At 40.8% G+C, this 16,987-nt stretch overlaps 1 protein-coding gene across 1 annotated transcript in view; it reads left to right on the top strand.

The window, feature by feature from the left end:
- Positions 1 to 16,987, top strand: part of hbp1 (HMG-box transcription factor 1) — a 53,915-nt gene that overhangs the window by 2,605 nt on the left and 34,323 nt on the right. Inside the window, exon 2 of the mRNA XM_072241519.1 lies at positions 11,874 to 12,066. Within this exon, the coding sequence (XP_072097620.1) occupies positions 11,874 to 12,066 (193 nt within the window). The remainder of the gene's footprint in view (positions 1 to 11,873; positions 12,067 to 16,987) is intronic.

Here is a 16,987-nt window from a genome sequence, read left to right as displayed (position 1 = left end):
TAATCTTGTGTCTTCCCAGAGATTTTAATTATATGCATAAGACTGGGAATGTGGTCACTATCCAATAAATCTCAAATCATTTTATCCCTGGACTGTTTCTGAACAATAAATGAACTTCTTGCTATTTGTGTCATAAGTATATTCTGTATCATGTCATAGGCCCAGCTCCAGAATTACTCCCTGCTGATAGGTTTTCAATTAGGACTACATAACCTATATAAAATCTATTAAGGGAATTAAGATAATCCTTTTGATGTGCTGGAGAAAATTACATGTGTGAGTGGCTAAATGTAAACACGAGATTCTACTGTTGTTGGAAATCTTGAGCAAAACACACAAAATGCACATGGTGTGTGAATGGTTAAATTGATTACTAATGTAGAACATACACCATTTTATGCTTGTATATGGTTACCAACTAGCTATTTTATTTATAGTTGACGGAAAAATACAATATTTGTAGTTTGTGAATCATAGTGTTAAAAATACAAATAGCCTATTAGGGTCACCTCTGTGGGTCGAGAAGTGACTAAGCACTTGGTAACTGAAGGGAAATGAAATTTGAAGACTATGATAGAATTTACTGCCACATGATTATAAGCTTGTAACTGTGTTTAAAGCTTATAGTTATCATATAGTTATTCTCTGGTTCACCTCATGCCCTTGTATAAGCCCAAAATACAAGAACAGCTAGCTACTACCAAGATAGTAAAGAAATGGTCTCCAGAGGCTGTTGAGGCCCTGAAGGGCTGCTCTGAGGTTACTGACTGGAATGTGCTTTGTGAGGCTGTTTGGGGAGGACATTAACAGACTTACTGACCATTAAGCGCTGTTGCTGCTTCCCTAACTACAAACCATGGGCCACCAGTGACCTAAATGCTCTTCTCGACCACAAAAAGAGAGCCCTTAGATCAGGAGGCAGGGAGGAATTGAAACCTGTGCAGAGGGAGCCAAAGGAGAAGATGAAGGTGGCTAAAGAGGAATACAGGAGAGAGCTGGAGAACATGTTTGGGCAGAGTAGCGCAAGGGAGGTGTGAAAGCCATGAAGAACATCACTGGCTTCAATCAGCCTGGCTGAAGAGCCTTAGAATGCAGCTGTGAATGGGCTAATGAGTTAAACCAATTCTTCAATAGGTTTGACAATTGCCCTCCTACTCAGAACCACTTCAACATACCAGCCCAGGTGCCAAGGCATCCAATGCTCCCTCAGCACCAATGCGTCCTTCTCCTCGCCCCCCCCCCCCGATTCAACACGTGGATGAACAACACAGGCTAGCACAGTCTACATCCCCTCCTTTCCCTGCATCCATCATCCACACCTCCACATACCAACTGCTATTGACCCAATCTTTACCTCCCCCAGCCCCCATTTTCCACCAACTCCCCAGCAGCATAGACTCCACTTCTGAGCAGGTGAGAAGGGCTGTGGGGAAACTCAGACAAGGCAAAACGTTGGGACCAGATGGTGTGAACTTCAGTGTCCTGAAGGAGTGTGCTGAGCAGCTGTGTGGAGTTCTGCATATTTTCTATCTGAGTCTGCCTGGAAAGGGTCCCAGTACCCAAGCAGTGTAAAGTGAACGTCTTGAAAGACTACCATCCAGCGGCCCTGACCTCACACATCATGAAGACCCTAGAGAGCCTGGGTCTGGCTCACCTCCAGCCCCTGGTCAAATCAGCTCTTGATGCCCTGCAATTTGCCTACCAGGAGCACATTACAGTCGACAATGTCATCTACCTGCTGAACAGAGTCTACTCCCATTTGGATAAGCAGGGCAGCACTGTGAGGATCCTGTTTTTTTGATTTCTCAAGTGCCTTCAGTACCATGAAGCCCTCATTGCTGGGGGGAAAGCTCTGTTCAATGCAGGTTGGCACTTCCATTGTATGCTGGATAATGGACTCCTGACTGGCAGACCACAGTTTGTGTGGCTTCAGAGTTATGTCTCAGACATGGCTGTAAGAGGCACTGGGGCCCCACAGGGGACTGTTTTGGCTCCTGTCCTGTATACCTCAAACTTTAGATACAACACTGAGTCATGTCATTGGTAGAAATTCTCTGATGACTCAGCAGTAGTTGGGTGTGCAAAGGGAGAACAGGAGAATGAATACGGGGGTCTGGTGGTACACCTTGTCAAGTGGTGCAAGCTGAATCATCTGCAGCTCAACATCAGTAAGACAAAGGAGGTGGTTTTTGATGGACTTAAGCCTGCACTGTACCCTGTTACTATTGATGGTGTGGATGTGGTGTGGACCTACAAGTACCTGGGGGTGCATCTGGATGACGGACTTGAGTGGAGCACCAACACAGAGGCTGTGTACAAGAAGGCCCAGAGTTGTCTCTGCTTCCTGAAAAGACTGAAGTCCTTTGGAGTATGTAGGCCTCTCCTTCACATCTGTTGTTGCCATTACAATCTTCTGTGCGGTGCTGTGCTTGGTGATGCCAATAGGTTCAATAAACCGATCGTTATAGGAGTCAAACTGGACACACTAGTGGTAGAACAAAGGCTCTACAGAGAATCCTGACAATTCTGGACAATGTTTCTCAGCCTCTGCGTGTCACCTTGTCTGAACAGAGAAGCACTAAGACAACTGCGCTGCTCCAAGGAGCGTTATGTGAGGCCATTCGTACCCTCAGCCATTAGGCTCTATTATGAGTCAACCTATAGCCGGGAAAGTGATTATCTCTTTCACGTTAGACTGTTTGAGGTAGCTTATTTTTTATTCTTTCTTACTTCTCTTTTAATATTAGTATTTCTTTGCACTTGTAATGCGACTGTGACATTGTAATTTCCTTTTGGTTCAATAATGTATCTATCTGTCTTGACTATGTGCCAATTTCAGCAGCATGACATAAGTGACAGCAGTTGCTGAAAGATACATGGAATAAGAAATAAAATGTTTAAAAATTGCTCAGTTTGTAATAATTTCTACATTGGACTTTGGCATCATATTTTACTGTGGAATTGTTATAAGTAATAGTATTGATGAAATATAATTTGAAATACCTTGAATGGCCTGATTGTGTATTGCAGCACAAAGAGCTGGTTATTGACTTCAGAAAGGGGGTCATGTACGTGCTGCTGTGTACAGCAACAATATTCAAGTCGAGAACTACAAGTTCCTATGTGTAAACATCACCAGTAGCCTGATCCAGTCCAACTACAATGATATCATAGCCAATAAATCACACCAACACTTCTACTTCCTCAAATTCAGTTTCTGTTGGCTCTTGCGCATCATAGAAAGCCTTCTGCCTGGATACATAATGGCTCGTTTTGGCAACAGTTTTGCATGTGACTGCAGAGAGCTGTAGCCATGGCTTAGCACATCATAGGAGCAAGCCTCCCCTATACGTACCGCTGCCTGAGAAATTAGCCAGCATAATCAAAGACCCACCCCTCCCAGACAGTCTCTATTCTCCCCTCTCCCATCGAGCTGAAGGTGTAGAAGTCTGAAAGCATGACTTTTAGTGATGTTGTGGGGATGGAACTGGACTCTCTCACTGTGGTGCCTGAAAAGAGGATGCTGTCTAAGTCGCATGCCATCTTGGTCAATGTCTCCCATCCACTATATAATGTACTGGTTGGCCACAGGAGTACATTCAGCCAGAGACTCATTCCACCGAGATGCAATGCAGAGCGTCATAGGAAGTCATTCCTGCTTGTGGCCATCCTGAGCCAATAGGCTGGTCCTGAACTTATTTCCTGGCATAATCTACATATTACTATTAAACTATTTATGGTTTTATTATTACTATTTAATTATTTATATAGAATAGTACAGCACAGTACAGGCCCTTCGGCCCACAATGTTGTGCCAACCCTCAAACCCTGCCTCCCATATAAGGCCCCACCTTAGATTCCTCCATATGCCTGTCTAGTAGTCTCTTAAACTTCACTAGTGTATCTGCCTCCACCACTGACTCAGGCAGTGCATTCCACGCACCAACCACTCTCTGAGTAAAACACCTTCCTCTAATATCCCGCTTGAACTTCCCACCCCTTACCTTAAAGCCATGTCCTCTTGTATTGAGCAGTGGTGCCCTGGGGAAGAGGTGCTGGCTATCCACTCTATCTATTCCTCTTATTATCTTGTACACCTCTATCATGTCTCCTCTCATCCTCCTTCTCTCCAAAGAGTAAAGCCCTAGCTCCCTTATTCTCTGATCATAATGCATACTTCCTAAGCCAGGCAGCATCCTGGTAAATCTCCTCTATACCCTTTCCAATGCTTCCACATCCTTCCTATAGTGAGGTGACCAGAACTGGACACAATACTCCAAGTGTGGCCTAACCAGAGTTTTATAGAGCTGCATCATTACATCGCGACTCTTAAACTCTATCCCTCGACTTATGAAAGCTAACACCCCATAAGCTTTCTTAACTACCCTATCCACCTGTGAGGAAACTTTCAGGGATCTGTGGACATGTACCCCGAGATCCCTCTGCTCCTCCACACTACCAAGTATCCTGCCATTTACTTTGTACTCTGCCTTGAAGTTTGTCCTTCCAAAGTGTACCACCTCACACTTCTCCGGGTTGAACTCCATCTGCCACTTCTCAGCCCACTCCTGCATCCTATCAATGTCTCTCTTCAATCTTTGACAATCCTCTACACTATCTACAACACCACCAACCTTTGTGTCGTCTGCAAACTTGCCAACCCACCCTTCTACCCCCACATCCAGGTCATTAATAAAAATCACGAAAAGTAGAGGTCCCAGAACAGATCCTTGTGGGACACCACTAGTCACAATCCTCCAATCTGAATGTACTCCCTCCACCACCACCCTCTGCCTTCTGCAGGCAAGCCAATTCTGAATCCACCTGGCCAAACTTCCCTGGATCCCATGCCTTCTAACTTTCTGAATAAGCCTACCATGTGGAACCTTGTCAAATGCCTTACTAAAATCCATGTAGATCACATCCACTGCACTACCCTCATCTATATGCCTGGTCACCTCCTCAAAGAACTCTATCAGGCTTATTAGACACGATCTGCCCTTCCTAAAGCCATGCTGACTGTCCCTGATCAGACCATGATTCTCTAAATGCCTATAGATCCTATCTCTAAGAATCTTTTCCAACAGCTTTCCCACCACAGACGTAAGGCTCGCTGGTCTATAATTACCCGGACTATCCCTACTGCCTTTTTTGAACAAGGGAACAACATTTGCCTCCCTCCAATCCTCCGGTACCATTCCCGTGGACAACGAGGACATAAAGATCCTAGCCAGAGGCTCAGCAATCTCTTCTCTCGCCTCGAGCAGCCTGGGGAATATTTCGTCAGGCCCTGGGGACTTATCTGTCCTAATGTATTTTAACAACTCCCAACACCTCCTCTCCCTTAATATCAACATGCTCCAAAACTTCAACCTCACTCATATTGTCCTCACCATCATCAAGTTCCCTGTCATTGGTGAATACCGAAGAGAAGTATTCATTGAGGACCTCGCTCACTTCCACAGCCTCCAGACACATCTTCCCACCTTTATCTCTAATCGGTCCTACCTTCACTCCTGTCATCCTTTTTTTCTTCACATAATTGAAGAATGCCTTGGGGTTTTCCTTTACCCTATTCGCCAAGGCCTTCTCATGCCCCCTTCTTGCTCTTCTCAGCCCCTTCTTAAGCTCCTTTCTTGCTTCCCTATATTCCTCAATAGACCCATCTGATCCTTGCTTCCTAAACCTCATGTGTGCTGCCTTCTTCCTCCTGACTAGATTTTCCACCTCACTTGTCACCCATGGTTCCTTCACCCTACCATTCTTTATCTTCCTCACTAGGACAAATTTATCCCTTACATCCCGCAAGAGATCTCTAAACATTGACCACATGTCCATAGTACATTTCCCTGCAAAAACATCATCCCAATTCACACCCACAAGTTCTAGCCTTATAGCCTCATAATTTGCCTTTCCCCAATTAAAAATTTTCCTGTCCTCTTTGATTCTGTCCTTTTCCATGATAATTATAAAGGCCAGGGAACGATGGTCACTGTCCCCCAGATGCTCACCCACTAAGAGATCTGTGACCTGAGCCGGTTCATTACCTAGTACTAGATCTAGTATGGCATTCCCCCTGGTCGGCCTGTCCACATACTGTGACAGGAATCCGTCCTGGACACACCTAACAAATTCTGCCCTGTCTAAACCCTTGGAACTAATCAGGTGCCAATCAATATTAGGGAAGTTAAAGTCACCCATGATAACAACCCTGTTATTTTTGCACCTTTCCAAAATCTGCCTCCCAATCTGCTCCTCTGTATCTCTGCTGCTACCAGGGGGCCTATAGAATACCCCCAGTAGAGTAACTGCTCCCTTCCTGTTCCTGACTGCCACCCATACTGACTCAAAAGAGGATCCTGCTACGTTACCCACCCTTTCTGTAGCTGTAATAGTATCCCTGACCAGTAATGCCACCCCTCCTCCCCTTTTTCTGCCCCCTCTATCCCTTTTAAAGCACTGAAATCCAGGAATATTGAGAATCTATTCCTGCCCTGGTGCCAGCCAAGTCTCTGTAATGGCCACTACATCATAATTCCATGTATGTATCCAAGCTCTCAGTTCATCACCTTTGTTCCTGATGCTCCTTGCATTGAGGTACACACATTTCAGCCCTTCTACCTTACTGTCTTTACACCGTTTATTCTGCTTCTCTTTCCTCAAAGCCTCTCTGTATATTAGATCTGGCTTTACTCCATGCACTTCTTTCACTGCTCTATCGCTCTGGGTCCCATCCCCCTCGCAAATTAGTTTAAATCCTCCCGAACCATGCTAGCAAACCTACCTGCAAGGATATTGCTCCCCCTCGAGTTCAGGTGCAGTCCATCCAATCTGTACAGGTCCCACCTTCCCCAGAAGAGATCCCAATGATCTAAAAATCTAAAACCCTGCTCCCTGCACCAACTCCTCAGCCACGCATTCAACTGACATCTCCTCCAATTCTTACCATCTCTGTCACGTAGCACTGGCAGCAATCCTGAGAACGTTACCCTTGAGGTCCTGTTCTTCAGCCTTCTACCTAATTCCCAAAGCTCACACTTCAGGACCCCATCCCTCTCCCTGCCTATGTCGTTGGTCCCAACATGTATCACGACTTCTGGTTGCTTTCCCTCTCGTACCAGGATGTCGTGCACCCGGTCAGAGACATCCCGGACCCTGACACCCGGGAGGCAACAAACCACGCGGGTGTCCTTCTCACGTCCACAAAATCTCCTGTCTGCTCCCCTGACTATAGAGTCTCCAATGACGACGCCTCTCCTCTTCTCCGCCCCACCCTTCTGCTCCACAGGGTCAGACTCAGTGCCGGAGGCCCTGCCACCGTGGCTCACACCTGGTCGGTCGTCCCCGCTGACAGTATCCAGGACGGTAAACTTATTATTCAGGGGAATGGCTACAGGGGTTCTCTGCACTACCTGTCTGCTCACCTTCGCTTTCCCCCCTCTGACTGTCACTCAACGACCTGCTTCCAACAGCCTAGGTGTGACTACCTCCCTGTAGCTCTCATCTATGACTGCCTCATTCTCCCTTATGAGTCAAAGGTCATCCAGCTGCTGCTCCAGATTCCTTACACGGTCTTCCAGATCGCCCAGCCGTATGCACTTCTGGCAAATGTGACTCTGCGTGAGAGGGGTGTTCCCCTAAGACTGCCACATCTCACATGAGAGGCACATCACCGTCTCAGGAGACATTGTAAAAACTAACTGTGAGCTAGCTTGTCCTCCACCTCTTCAAGTCAAAGCCTCAAAGCTCCACTCCTTCACTGGCCCACTCACACTCTGGTGGCTTTGCTTGAGCTATTCCTCTATTTATCTGTTTGAGCTTTTCAAAATGTTTGGTCACCTGACCTCGACTGCCCAATCAGCTACTTTCTGCTGAGTCTGAGCTATTCAAATCTTGATTGTCTAATTAACGGCTTACTGCTGATCTATTCAAATCTTGATTGACTTGATTGCACAGACCAACTGCCAAAACTGCCAGAATCTCTCGAGTCAAAGCCTCAAAGCTCCACTCCTTCACTGGCCCACTCACGCTCTGGCCTTATGGTGCAACTGTAACGAAAACCAATTTCCCCCGTGATCAATAAAGTATGACTATGACTACTAGGCTGAAAGATAACTTCTGTCCCAGTGTTAACGGACTCTTGAATGCACCTCCTATACAATAAGGATGTACTCTTGGCCTCACAATTAACATTGTTATGATCTCGCACTTTATTGTTTCCCTGCACTGCACATTTTGGTAGCTTTAACACTTTATTCTGCATTGTTACTGTTTTGCCTTATTAAAGCACAGAATATAATAGGTTGATCGGTATAAACAGCATTCAAGAGAAGCTGTTTACTCTATCTTAGTACATATGACACTAATAAACCAAAACCAATATACTCTTGAATATGTTAGCAAGAAATACTTTCAGAAGTATTATTAAGATTTGAGAATTATGGCTATTATATTGCCACATCAATCCAGTATAAAAGTTAATTTAAATCGGATTGCAGCAGCAATGCAATATTCAAATTTTCATTCTCAGACTTCTGCATTGCTAGGTACAATATGTAGGATTTTGCAGCACATATATATAGTGCTAGGGTGCCTAAGACTTCTGCATAGTACTGTATTTGTCAACAAGGAGCAGAGAGCGAGTTTGTAAATCTGGCGGGAGCAAACATTGTTGGGAATGGTGACGGGGTGCCACAGAAGAGGTGTGGGACACGTGACAGGGAAGGAGTGCCAAGGGTTGGGGGGGGGGTGACATGTGTGCAGACACACAGCCTTGAGACACCAGGCAAAGTAATTTGATTCCAGGCAATTAGTTCAATGATCATTACAGAATGTCTTTTTGGTGCTTCTGACATCCTTCCCTCTCCCTTCTCCTTTTCCCAACCATGATTCCCCTCTCCCTTCTCCCCTCCCACTCTCAGCCCACAATAAAAACCCATATCAGAATCAGGTTTATTGTCCCTCGCATATGTTATGAGATTTGTTTTTATTTTGTAGTAGCTGTACAGTGCAATACATAAAATCACTACAGTAGTGTGCAAAAGCCTTAGGCAACATAGCTATATATATGTGCCTAAGACTTTTGCACAGTACTCTATGTTAGAGGTCAGGGTCAATGTTATTTACTGTATAAAGAGAGCTTTGGTCTGAATCCTGTGTTCAATCATCATTTCTGTGCACTCTTTCTCATTATCAAAGCACCAACATGATAACTACATTGGCAATGAAGTTTTTATTCTTGATGTATTTAGATAAATTTGGTTATGTTGCCACACAATTGGGAAGACATGAAGTGGCTTGGCACTTGGTCTTAGAACACCTGGACAACAGTTATACCTATGTCACGCTGCTGTTTATTGATTGCAGCTCGGCATTCAACAGAAACATACCCTCAGTTCTAATGAACAAACTCCAAAACTAGGCCTTTGTACCTCCCTCTGCAACTAGATCCTTGACTTCCTCACCAGGAGACCACAGTCTGTGCAGAGCGGAAATAACATCTTCTCCTTGTTGACAGTGGACACTGGTGCATTCCAAAGATGCGTTCTTAGGCCACTGCTCTACTCTTTCTACATCTAGGACTCTGTGGCCAGGCACAGCTCAAATCCCATCGATAAATTGGCTGACAACAAAACTATTCTTGGCAGAATTTTAGATGGTGATGACGAGTCATACAGGAGTAAGATCTGAAGACTACCTGAGGATCAGCTGGTTGAGTGGTGTCACAGCAACAACCTTACATTCAACATGATTAAGATCAAGGAATTGATTGTGGACTTCAGGAAAGGGGAGTTGAGGGAACACACACCAGTCTTCATCAAGGGAACAGCAGTGGAAAGAGTGAGCAGTTTCAAGTTCCTAGGTGCTAACATCTCTGAAAATCTATCCTCGACCCTGGATATTGATGCAATTACATAGAAGGCACAGCAGCAGCTTCATTATTTCTATATTTCATTGGAAGTCTGAGCAGACTTGGTATATCAAAGATTTCTACATATGTACTGTGGAGACAGTTCTAACTGGTATGGCATGGAAAAAGCTGAAGAGAATTGTAAACTCAGCCAGCTCCATCATGGGCACCAGCTTCCCCAGCATTGAGGATGACTTAGAAAGGTGATTCCTCAAAAAGGTGGCATCCGTCATTAAGGATCCCCATCACCCAGGACACACTCTCTTCTCATTGCCGCCATCGAGGAGGAGGTATAGGAGCCTGAAGGTACACACTTAATGTTTCAGGAACAGGTTCTTCTCCTCTGCCATCAGATTTCTGAATGGACAATGAATCCATGAATACTAACTACCTCAATATAAATTTTTCTCTTTTAACACAATTTCTATTGTAAGTTATAGATTTTTTATTATGTATTTTGATTTAGTGCTGCTGCAAAACAGCAAATTTCATGATAAATGCCACTGATGTTAAACGTGATTCTGATTTAGGAGTGCTACTACCTCTGAACATTCAAATTCCCAACTTTTTCTATTAGAAGTTTGTGGTACAGTGCCAGTCTCATTCAAGAAGTGTTGGATGAGCAACATCTTTCAAATTTTCATCTTCAGTGGACACTTAAAACCCAAAAGGCAGAACTTCCCATGAGACAATGTTAGAAATGGGAAGTCCTGATCTGAGGGCTTCCTGCAATTTTTTAATATACTGTATCAAAAATAATTTAGTTTGTAAAATTTTGCTCTGATAGTCCTGTTACATCATGAGTTTCATATTTATTATTTTAAAATACTAAAGTTTCTAATGTTTTGTGGTACTGTTAGCTTAGTTTTCCTTCCATTCACTGTCCCTTGAATGATCATGGCATTTGAAGACATTTTTGTTCCTCTAAGTGTTCAGCTTGAGCTTTGTTTTCCTTTTGTTGGATGATGTTATCAGCAAGGTTACCTTTACACACCAGAGAACAAGTTGGCTGAAACTGTTTAGTTAAGTACTAAGGTCATGAAACCCAGAGTCATAATAGTACAAAGACTTATAATGTGGAAAAGCTATTAATTTTGAAGAGTTGTAATTATCTTTTTAAGGATTCATTGTAAATTTAGTAATGTATTTAAATAACAGGGCTGCTTCATTAAGAATCTGCAAAATAGTATAACTGGCTGTCATTTACCAGGCATCTCCTTCAACTAATTCCAATATATCATTCCTTTTATACCATGCTCAGTAAAATGGCATGAAAAAGGTTAAAGAAAATTTGTAAGGTAGGGAAGTTAGTTATGTTCAATTTGTCTTTTCAAAGTAAATATGATCTGTCATTTAGCAAACCTTACTCACTTTCACATTTGTCTGTTGGGCTCTCATTTTTTGGTAGAAGTCTTTGAATATAATATGAGAAAGATAAGAAAGCAATGTATAAACTTACCCGAACATTGTTCCGTTAAGGTAATAACTTGTATAAATCTAAATTAACTGTGTGTATGGTATATGAGAAACAATAGAATAAAACAGTACATTATTTTCTTTTGTATTATGTTTGCATTTTTGTTATTTTTGGATGTTCTGTGAGGAAAATGGTAAGAAGATTTAATAACAGTATTATAAATTTTTGTGAGCATATTCCATTATAGATACATAAGGGAATATATGACATCAGAATGGGACTGAATTTTTTTCTCATATCTGCCCAATTAAATGCATCATCACATGAATATTCTGCTTGTTCTTGACTCAATTTGTGCAGTAATAGGAAGTTAGCATGTAAAATTAGGTAAATGAATAAACTTGAAAAATACAAATAAATGTTACATTTTTATTATACTATGATGCTAATTTTTAATTGAAGTTAATTTTGTGTAAATGTTTTTATGGCATTAGTGGTCTTTAATCCAGATATTTCATATGCATTGTTGTATTTTTTTGGTTCAAGTCAGCTGAAGTCCAATGGCATAACATGGTGTGGGATATGAAAACGAAATGTACACCTAACAGAGTGCAGAAAGTTCAGTTTGTAGTGGACAAGAACTCTTCTGGGATGGATGATTCATTTGAGTTATTAAAATGTAATGAAGATTTACCATCATCACCTGGAAATGCAAACAATGATCAAACAATGGAATATGGTAAGCTGTTATTTTTTTTAACTTAAATTTATCATGTCTTTACATTATTTTAGGATACTTTGTCAAAAGTGTAAAATTAGTAAAATATAAAAAAAATTAAAATTAAGAAGTAACATTGAGTAACATATGTTACATTTTGAAAAAATCAGTAACTTTGTGAGTTCACACAGTGAATTTTGTGTAATCAAATACATTAGTTTTGGTGACTTTTTCCTCATGTGGAGAACACCTGACCCAGTGCAGTTTCTACCCTTCACTCATTTCTTTTTAGTTAGCTGTTTAGTTGTATTATTTTAAAATCTATTAGACATGTCAAATGTGAGACTTGAGGCTTATGCAAATCTAAAGATAGCTAGAAATTGGAAAGCATTAAAATATAAGAAGATGGTAAATGGAATTTTTATTTTCACTCTTCATCATCTCCCCTGTTACGCCCCTTAAGTCTGCACAAAGTTGAAACAAAGGTGGGGTGGAAGATTCTAGTGAGGGGCATGCAGACAGTTAAAGAGAAAGGACAGTGTAGGTAACAAAATAAGTAATGATAGCCAGAGTCGGTTAAGAAGGGACAATGCATAGAAACAAAATAATATACATCAGAGATCAGTGGTAGAAAAACAAAATTAAAGTTTTGAATAATTAAATAAATAAATAGGATGTGATCTATTGGCCATTATAGAGATTCGATTGCACAGGTTGGGAATGATATACCAGGGTATTTGACTTTCCGAGGAGATAGGCAAATGGGAAGGTACGTGAGGCAACTATAACAATGAAAATTGGGCTGAAAGGAACAGGGAGGTGGGATCTTGTCATGAAAAATAAAGGATTTGATAAAGGAAAACCAAGCACTTCAAAGGAAAGGTAAGGTAGAATATGAGAGGAGATAAAAGAGAAGTATAATAAGAGTATAAGAGCTCTGTGAATTGGAGAAGGTTCTGTGAAGTTAAAGGGCAGGAAAAATCATTTTTGGAAGGAAAGAAATAATTTGGAAATTAAATATTTAATATATGTCTACATGGAAGAAGACACAGGAAGCCTCTGTAATGTAGTTTGTGATTGCCGATATAGGGTGAATAAGGAATTCAAAGAAGTTAACATTTAATAAAATCCTAATAAAAAAGTCAATATTGGAGAAGGTAATGGGATTATCCATTGATAAATCCCCAGAATCTGATCACCCTGAATCTTAGGACTTTGAAAGAAATGGCTCTAACAGTTGCAGGTGCAGTGGTTGTCATCTTCTTAAAGTTCATTGATTTCAGTACGATTCCTCTGCACTTGCAATTTGTGAATGGACGTCTGCTGTATTAGAGAAGGAAAAGAAAAAACAAGGAACAGGGAACCAGTTTCTCAATTTCACTGATGAAGAAAATGCTGAAATCCTTTATTGAGGATGTGGTGACAAGATAAGGATGAGACAGAGTCAGGTGGATAGGGAAATCATGTTTGATAAATCTTTTAAAGTTTCAGGACGTAGTTAGGAGCAGCAGTTAGAGTAGCTCAGTTGATGAGGTATACTTGACATTCAGAGGATCATTGATGTGATGTCTTGTGAGATTGTAAAACAAAAATACAGCATACTGCATCGGGGTAATAAACCACCTTGGAATGAGGATTGCTTAAACAAAAATCAAAGGTAGGAGTCATTTTTGGGTTGGGGATCTGTGACTAATGAGGTGTTGCTAGGATCCATTTAATCACAATCTATACCAATGATTAAGGGAACAAAATGATTTTTTCCCCAAATTTGTTGATAAAATAATGGAGGGAAAATAATTAGGGGAATGGGATTGATAGGACTCAGAGTGAATAGAGACTCAATGGGCTGGATGGCTTCATATCATAAAAAATATGAGTATTTATTTATGAGTTATAAAACTGATAGTGTGGGCCAGAAAGAGATTGCAGCGGCTTTGGACAATATAAGCAGATTAAATGAATGATCAAAAATATAACAAATGGAAAGTAACTTGGAAGTCACCCACTTTGGTAGAAAAATGGATCATTATTTTAAAAACGGTGTGAGATTGAAAGATGTTGATATTCAGAAGGAGCTGAGTGTTCGTTACAAGAATCTCTGAAAGTTAATATAGTGCTAGGCAGATAAATGGCATGTAGGCTTTTCTCCAATGTAATTGGAGCCCAAGGATAAAGATATTTATATAGGACACTGGTAAGATTGTATCTTGAGTGTTATGCACAGGTCTGGTCTTCCTACTTAAGAAAGAATATATTTGCATTAATACATCAGTCTTCCATTGGATTAGTTCTTGGATTGGTAGGATTCTTGATTTGGCAAACATGGTTCATACTTTGAAATGTAGAAAAATGGGAAATAATCTCAATTAACTATACAAAATGATTATAAAGCTTGACAGGGCATATGTATTGTTTATATGTCTCTTAACTTGGGGTGTGTGGAATTGGGTCACCAGTAATAGGAATGTAGTTTGCAGACAATTGTTTGAACTCTGCACTGCTGGGTCTTGTGTGACTTGAAAGTAGTGCCAGCCATTCTCTTATCTGGGAAGATATTTATTCCAAGGTTATCCTAAAATAGAAAATTAACCTCATTGTCTTTGTAAATACTTCTCTGCTTTCTGATATTCAACCATCATTTCCAGCAAGTGGGAGGATTATATGTGTTGAAACCATCCAAACAAATGTATCTTCTGCTTTCTCCCTCTCCACATCTGTGCTAGTCAGTTTGAAGGCAGCCTATTTCTACTTCCAAAGCAAATCCTGTTTTTTGGCTCTGGTTCAGTTAATCTTTTGCTGAAACCCATATCATGCTCTTGTGATCTCTAAATATGACTCTAATGTAGCCATCCTTCATTGTTAAACTCTCTTAACTGTCCTAAATGTCTGCCTCTCTGGTCCTAATTGGTACCCTTTGCTGATCTACATTGGTTCCCCAATTCTTGCAAATCTCTTGTGACCTCATGCCTTGATAATCTGAGTAAAGCAAAAGGTCCAACAAGATATTTGCATTCCTATCAATTATTGCTACTTTATCATTCCCTAAGTTAGTAATTCCACTAATGGCAGCCATTTCTTCGCTCTCAAGCCCCTGAACTACATAACTTTCAATCCATTGCTTTTGCCTTTCTTCTTCCTGTAAGTTTCTACCTAAGCCTGCTTATTTGATCTGGCTTTCGCTCATTTGCCAACTTCTTCTTAAATGAATTAGTATAATTATTTTAAAATAACTTTTCTGTGAAAGATCTGATTGCATGTTGTACAAAGTACACTAGCGTAAAATTTTATTGTTAACTGAATAGAAAGAGAATTTAAAGTTTGGCTACATCTTGTTGCCTAGAAATTCTAGTGCATCAGAATTGCATTGCAGTACGTCAATTACTATTTTGGGGTTTGATCCATGGTGTGAAGTTTCCAATTTCAACTGAAGTTCTCTTTTGAGGAAAGGTTGAGAAGATCTATGGCTGGAAAGGATTGGGGTGGGATGCAAGGCTTGTGAATTGGATTGAAATACAGCATTTGTGGTTGGTGTTGAGTTTCGGAACAGAAGTGGCATATTAATATGGGGTGGGGAAATTGGATGCTGGACAATTATTATGATGTTGGGATTATCAGTCTCGGGGGAGTGGTTGTGAGGTGAGGCAGAGAAGTTTTAGTTGGAAGGGCAGGGAAATTAGAGGTTTGAGGTTGTTTGTGGTGTGAGAGTGGGTGGAGGTATTGGAGGTCTTAAACTTGTTGCAGGATAATTGGGAGAATAGAGGAAGATGGGTTGTTGTGGGCATGATACTGCAACTGACAAGAAAGTAGGGAAGTGTGTCTGGATGTGCTGTAGGTTGTGGATCAAGAGGCAGATCATGAGAAGTGTGTTGAGGCAGTCATTTTAACATGGGTAGTTGGGCAAGGGTGGTCTTGAGGAAACAGCTAAGTAATTACTTCGTGTTCTGGCCTGTCAGTGTGGAGTTCTGGTTTTATGACTATTGCTTTGGGAGTGTACAGTTACGGTCAACCTAAAAGCAAAGTATTTCTTGCGAAGTTACAAGGAGTGTTGCATGTAGAATGAAGTCAGCATATGAATCTATGATTTGGTAATTGCAACAAAGTCTCGTTATTTTTCTTAGCGGAATCACTGAATCAAATTTTCTGAGTGTGATGAAACAATCTTGAAATAGTTGCTAGCTGGATTTTACTTGAGTAAATTGTTTTTTTAATGAAATTTATTTTGCTGGATAAGCATTGTGGAATTAAATTTTAAGATGTATGAATTTGGTATCTAAATTGCACAAGTGGAATCCATTTTCATGCTTGCTTCTAAATCATATTATCTGGAAACTGCCTAACATTATTTAATTTGTGATAAACCCAGAATGTTTCATTTTGACAAAGCTTGAAATTTTCATTATTGTGTTGAATTAAGAACTAACTGCTGAACATTGATGGAATTTCATATCGTTCTCTAAATGTAAATACATTTCTTTAGTAAAATTTGCAGTTCCAGCAAGCAGGAGGGTGGTTTACCCTGTTATGTAATATATTGCTATGTAATGTATCATTGATTATTTAAAATGTCTGCTATTTTAATTAATTTGGTATCTCATTGAAGGTTATTTGGTTATAATTAGAGGAATATGTGGATGTTCTCAAAAACTAAAACTGGCACTCAAGGTGTGTGCTGATCAAGGATTTTAACTAACAATTTTTTGTTTATTTTCGTAGAGAACGTACTCATTTGATCTTCATCGTGAAGTTGTTATGAGTATTTCAAATAGTTGAACAGTAGCTTGAGACATTAGTTTATAATTTTACATTATTAGTTTTCATTTTCCTGATGGATAAGCTGCATGTGGAAATCATCTTGTTCTGGAGCTCGTTAATCATTTTTGATTGTAACCAAAGTGAGAATAAGTGCATTGGGTTGGCAGCTAACACCCAGGATAGTCTAATT

Source organism: Mobula birostris, chromosome 23 (assembly GCF_030028105.1).
Source record: "Mobula birostris isolate sMobBir1 chromosome 23, sMobBir1.hap1, whole genome shotgun sequence".
Taxonomy (NCBI): Eukaryota; Metazoa; Chordata; class Chondrichthyes; order Myliobatiformes; family Myliobatidae; genus Mobula; species Mobula birostris.
The sequence above is the reverse complement of the archived record's forward strand: the minus strand, read 5'-3'. Positions and strand labels throughout refer to the sequence as shown.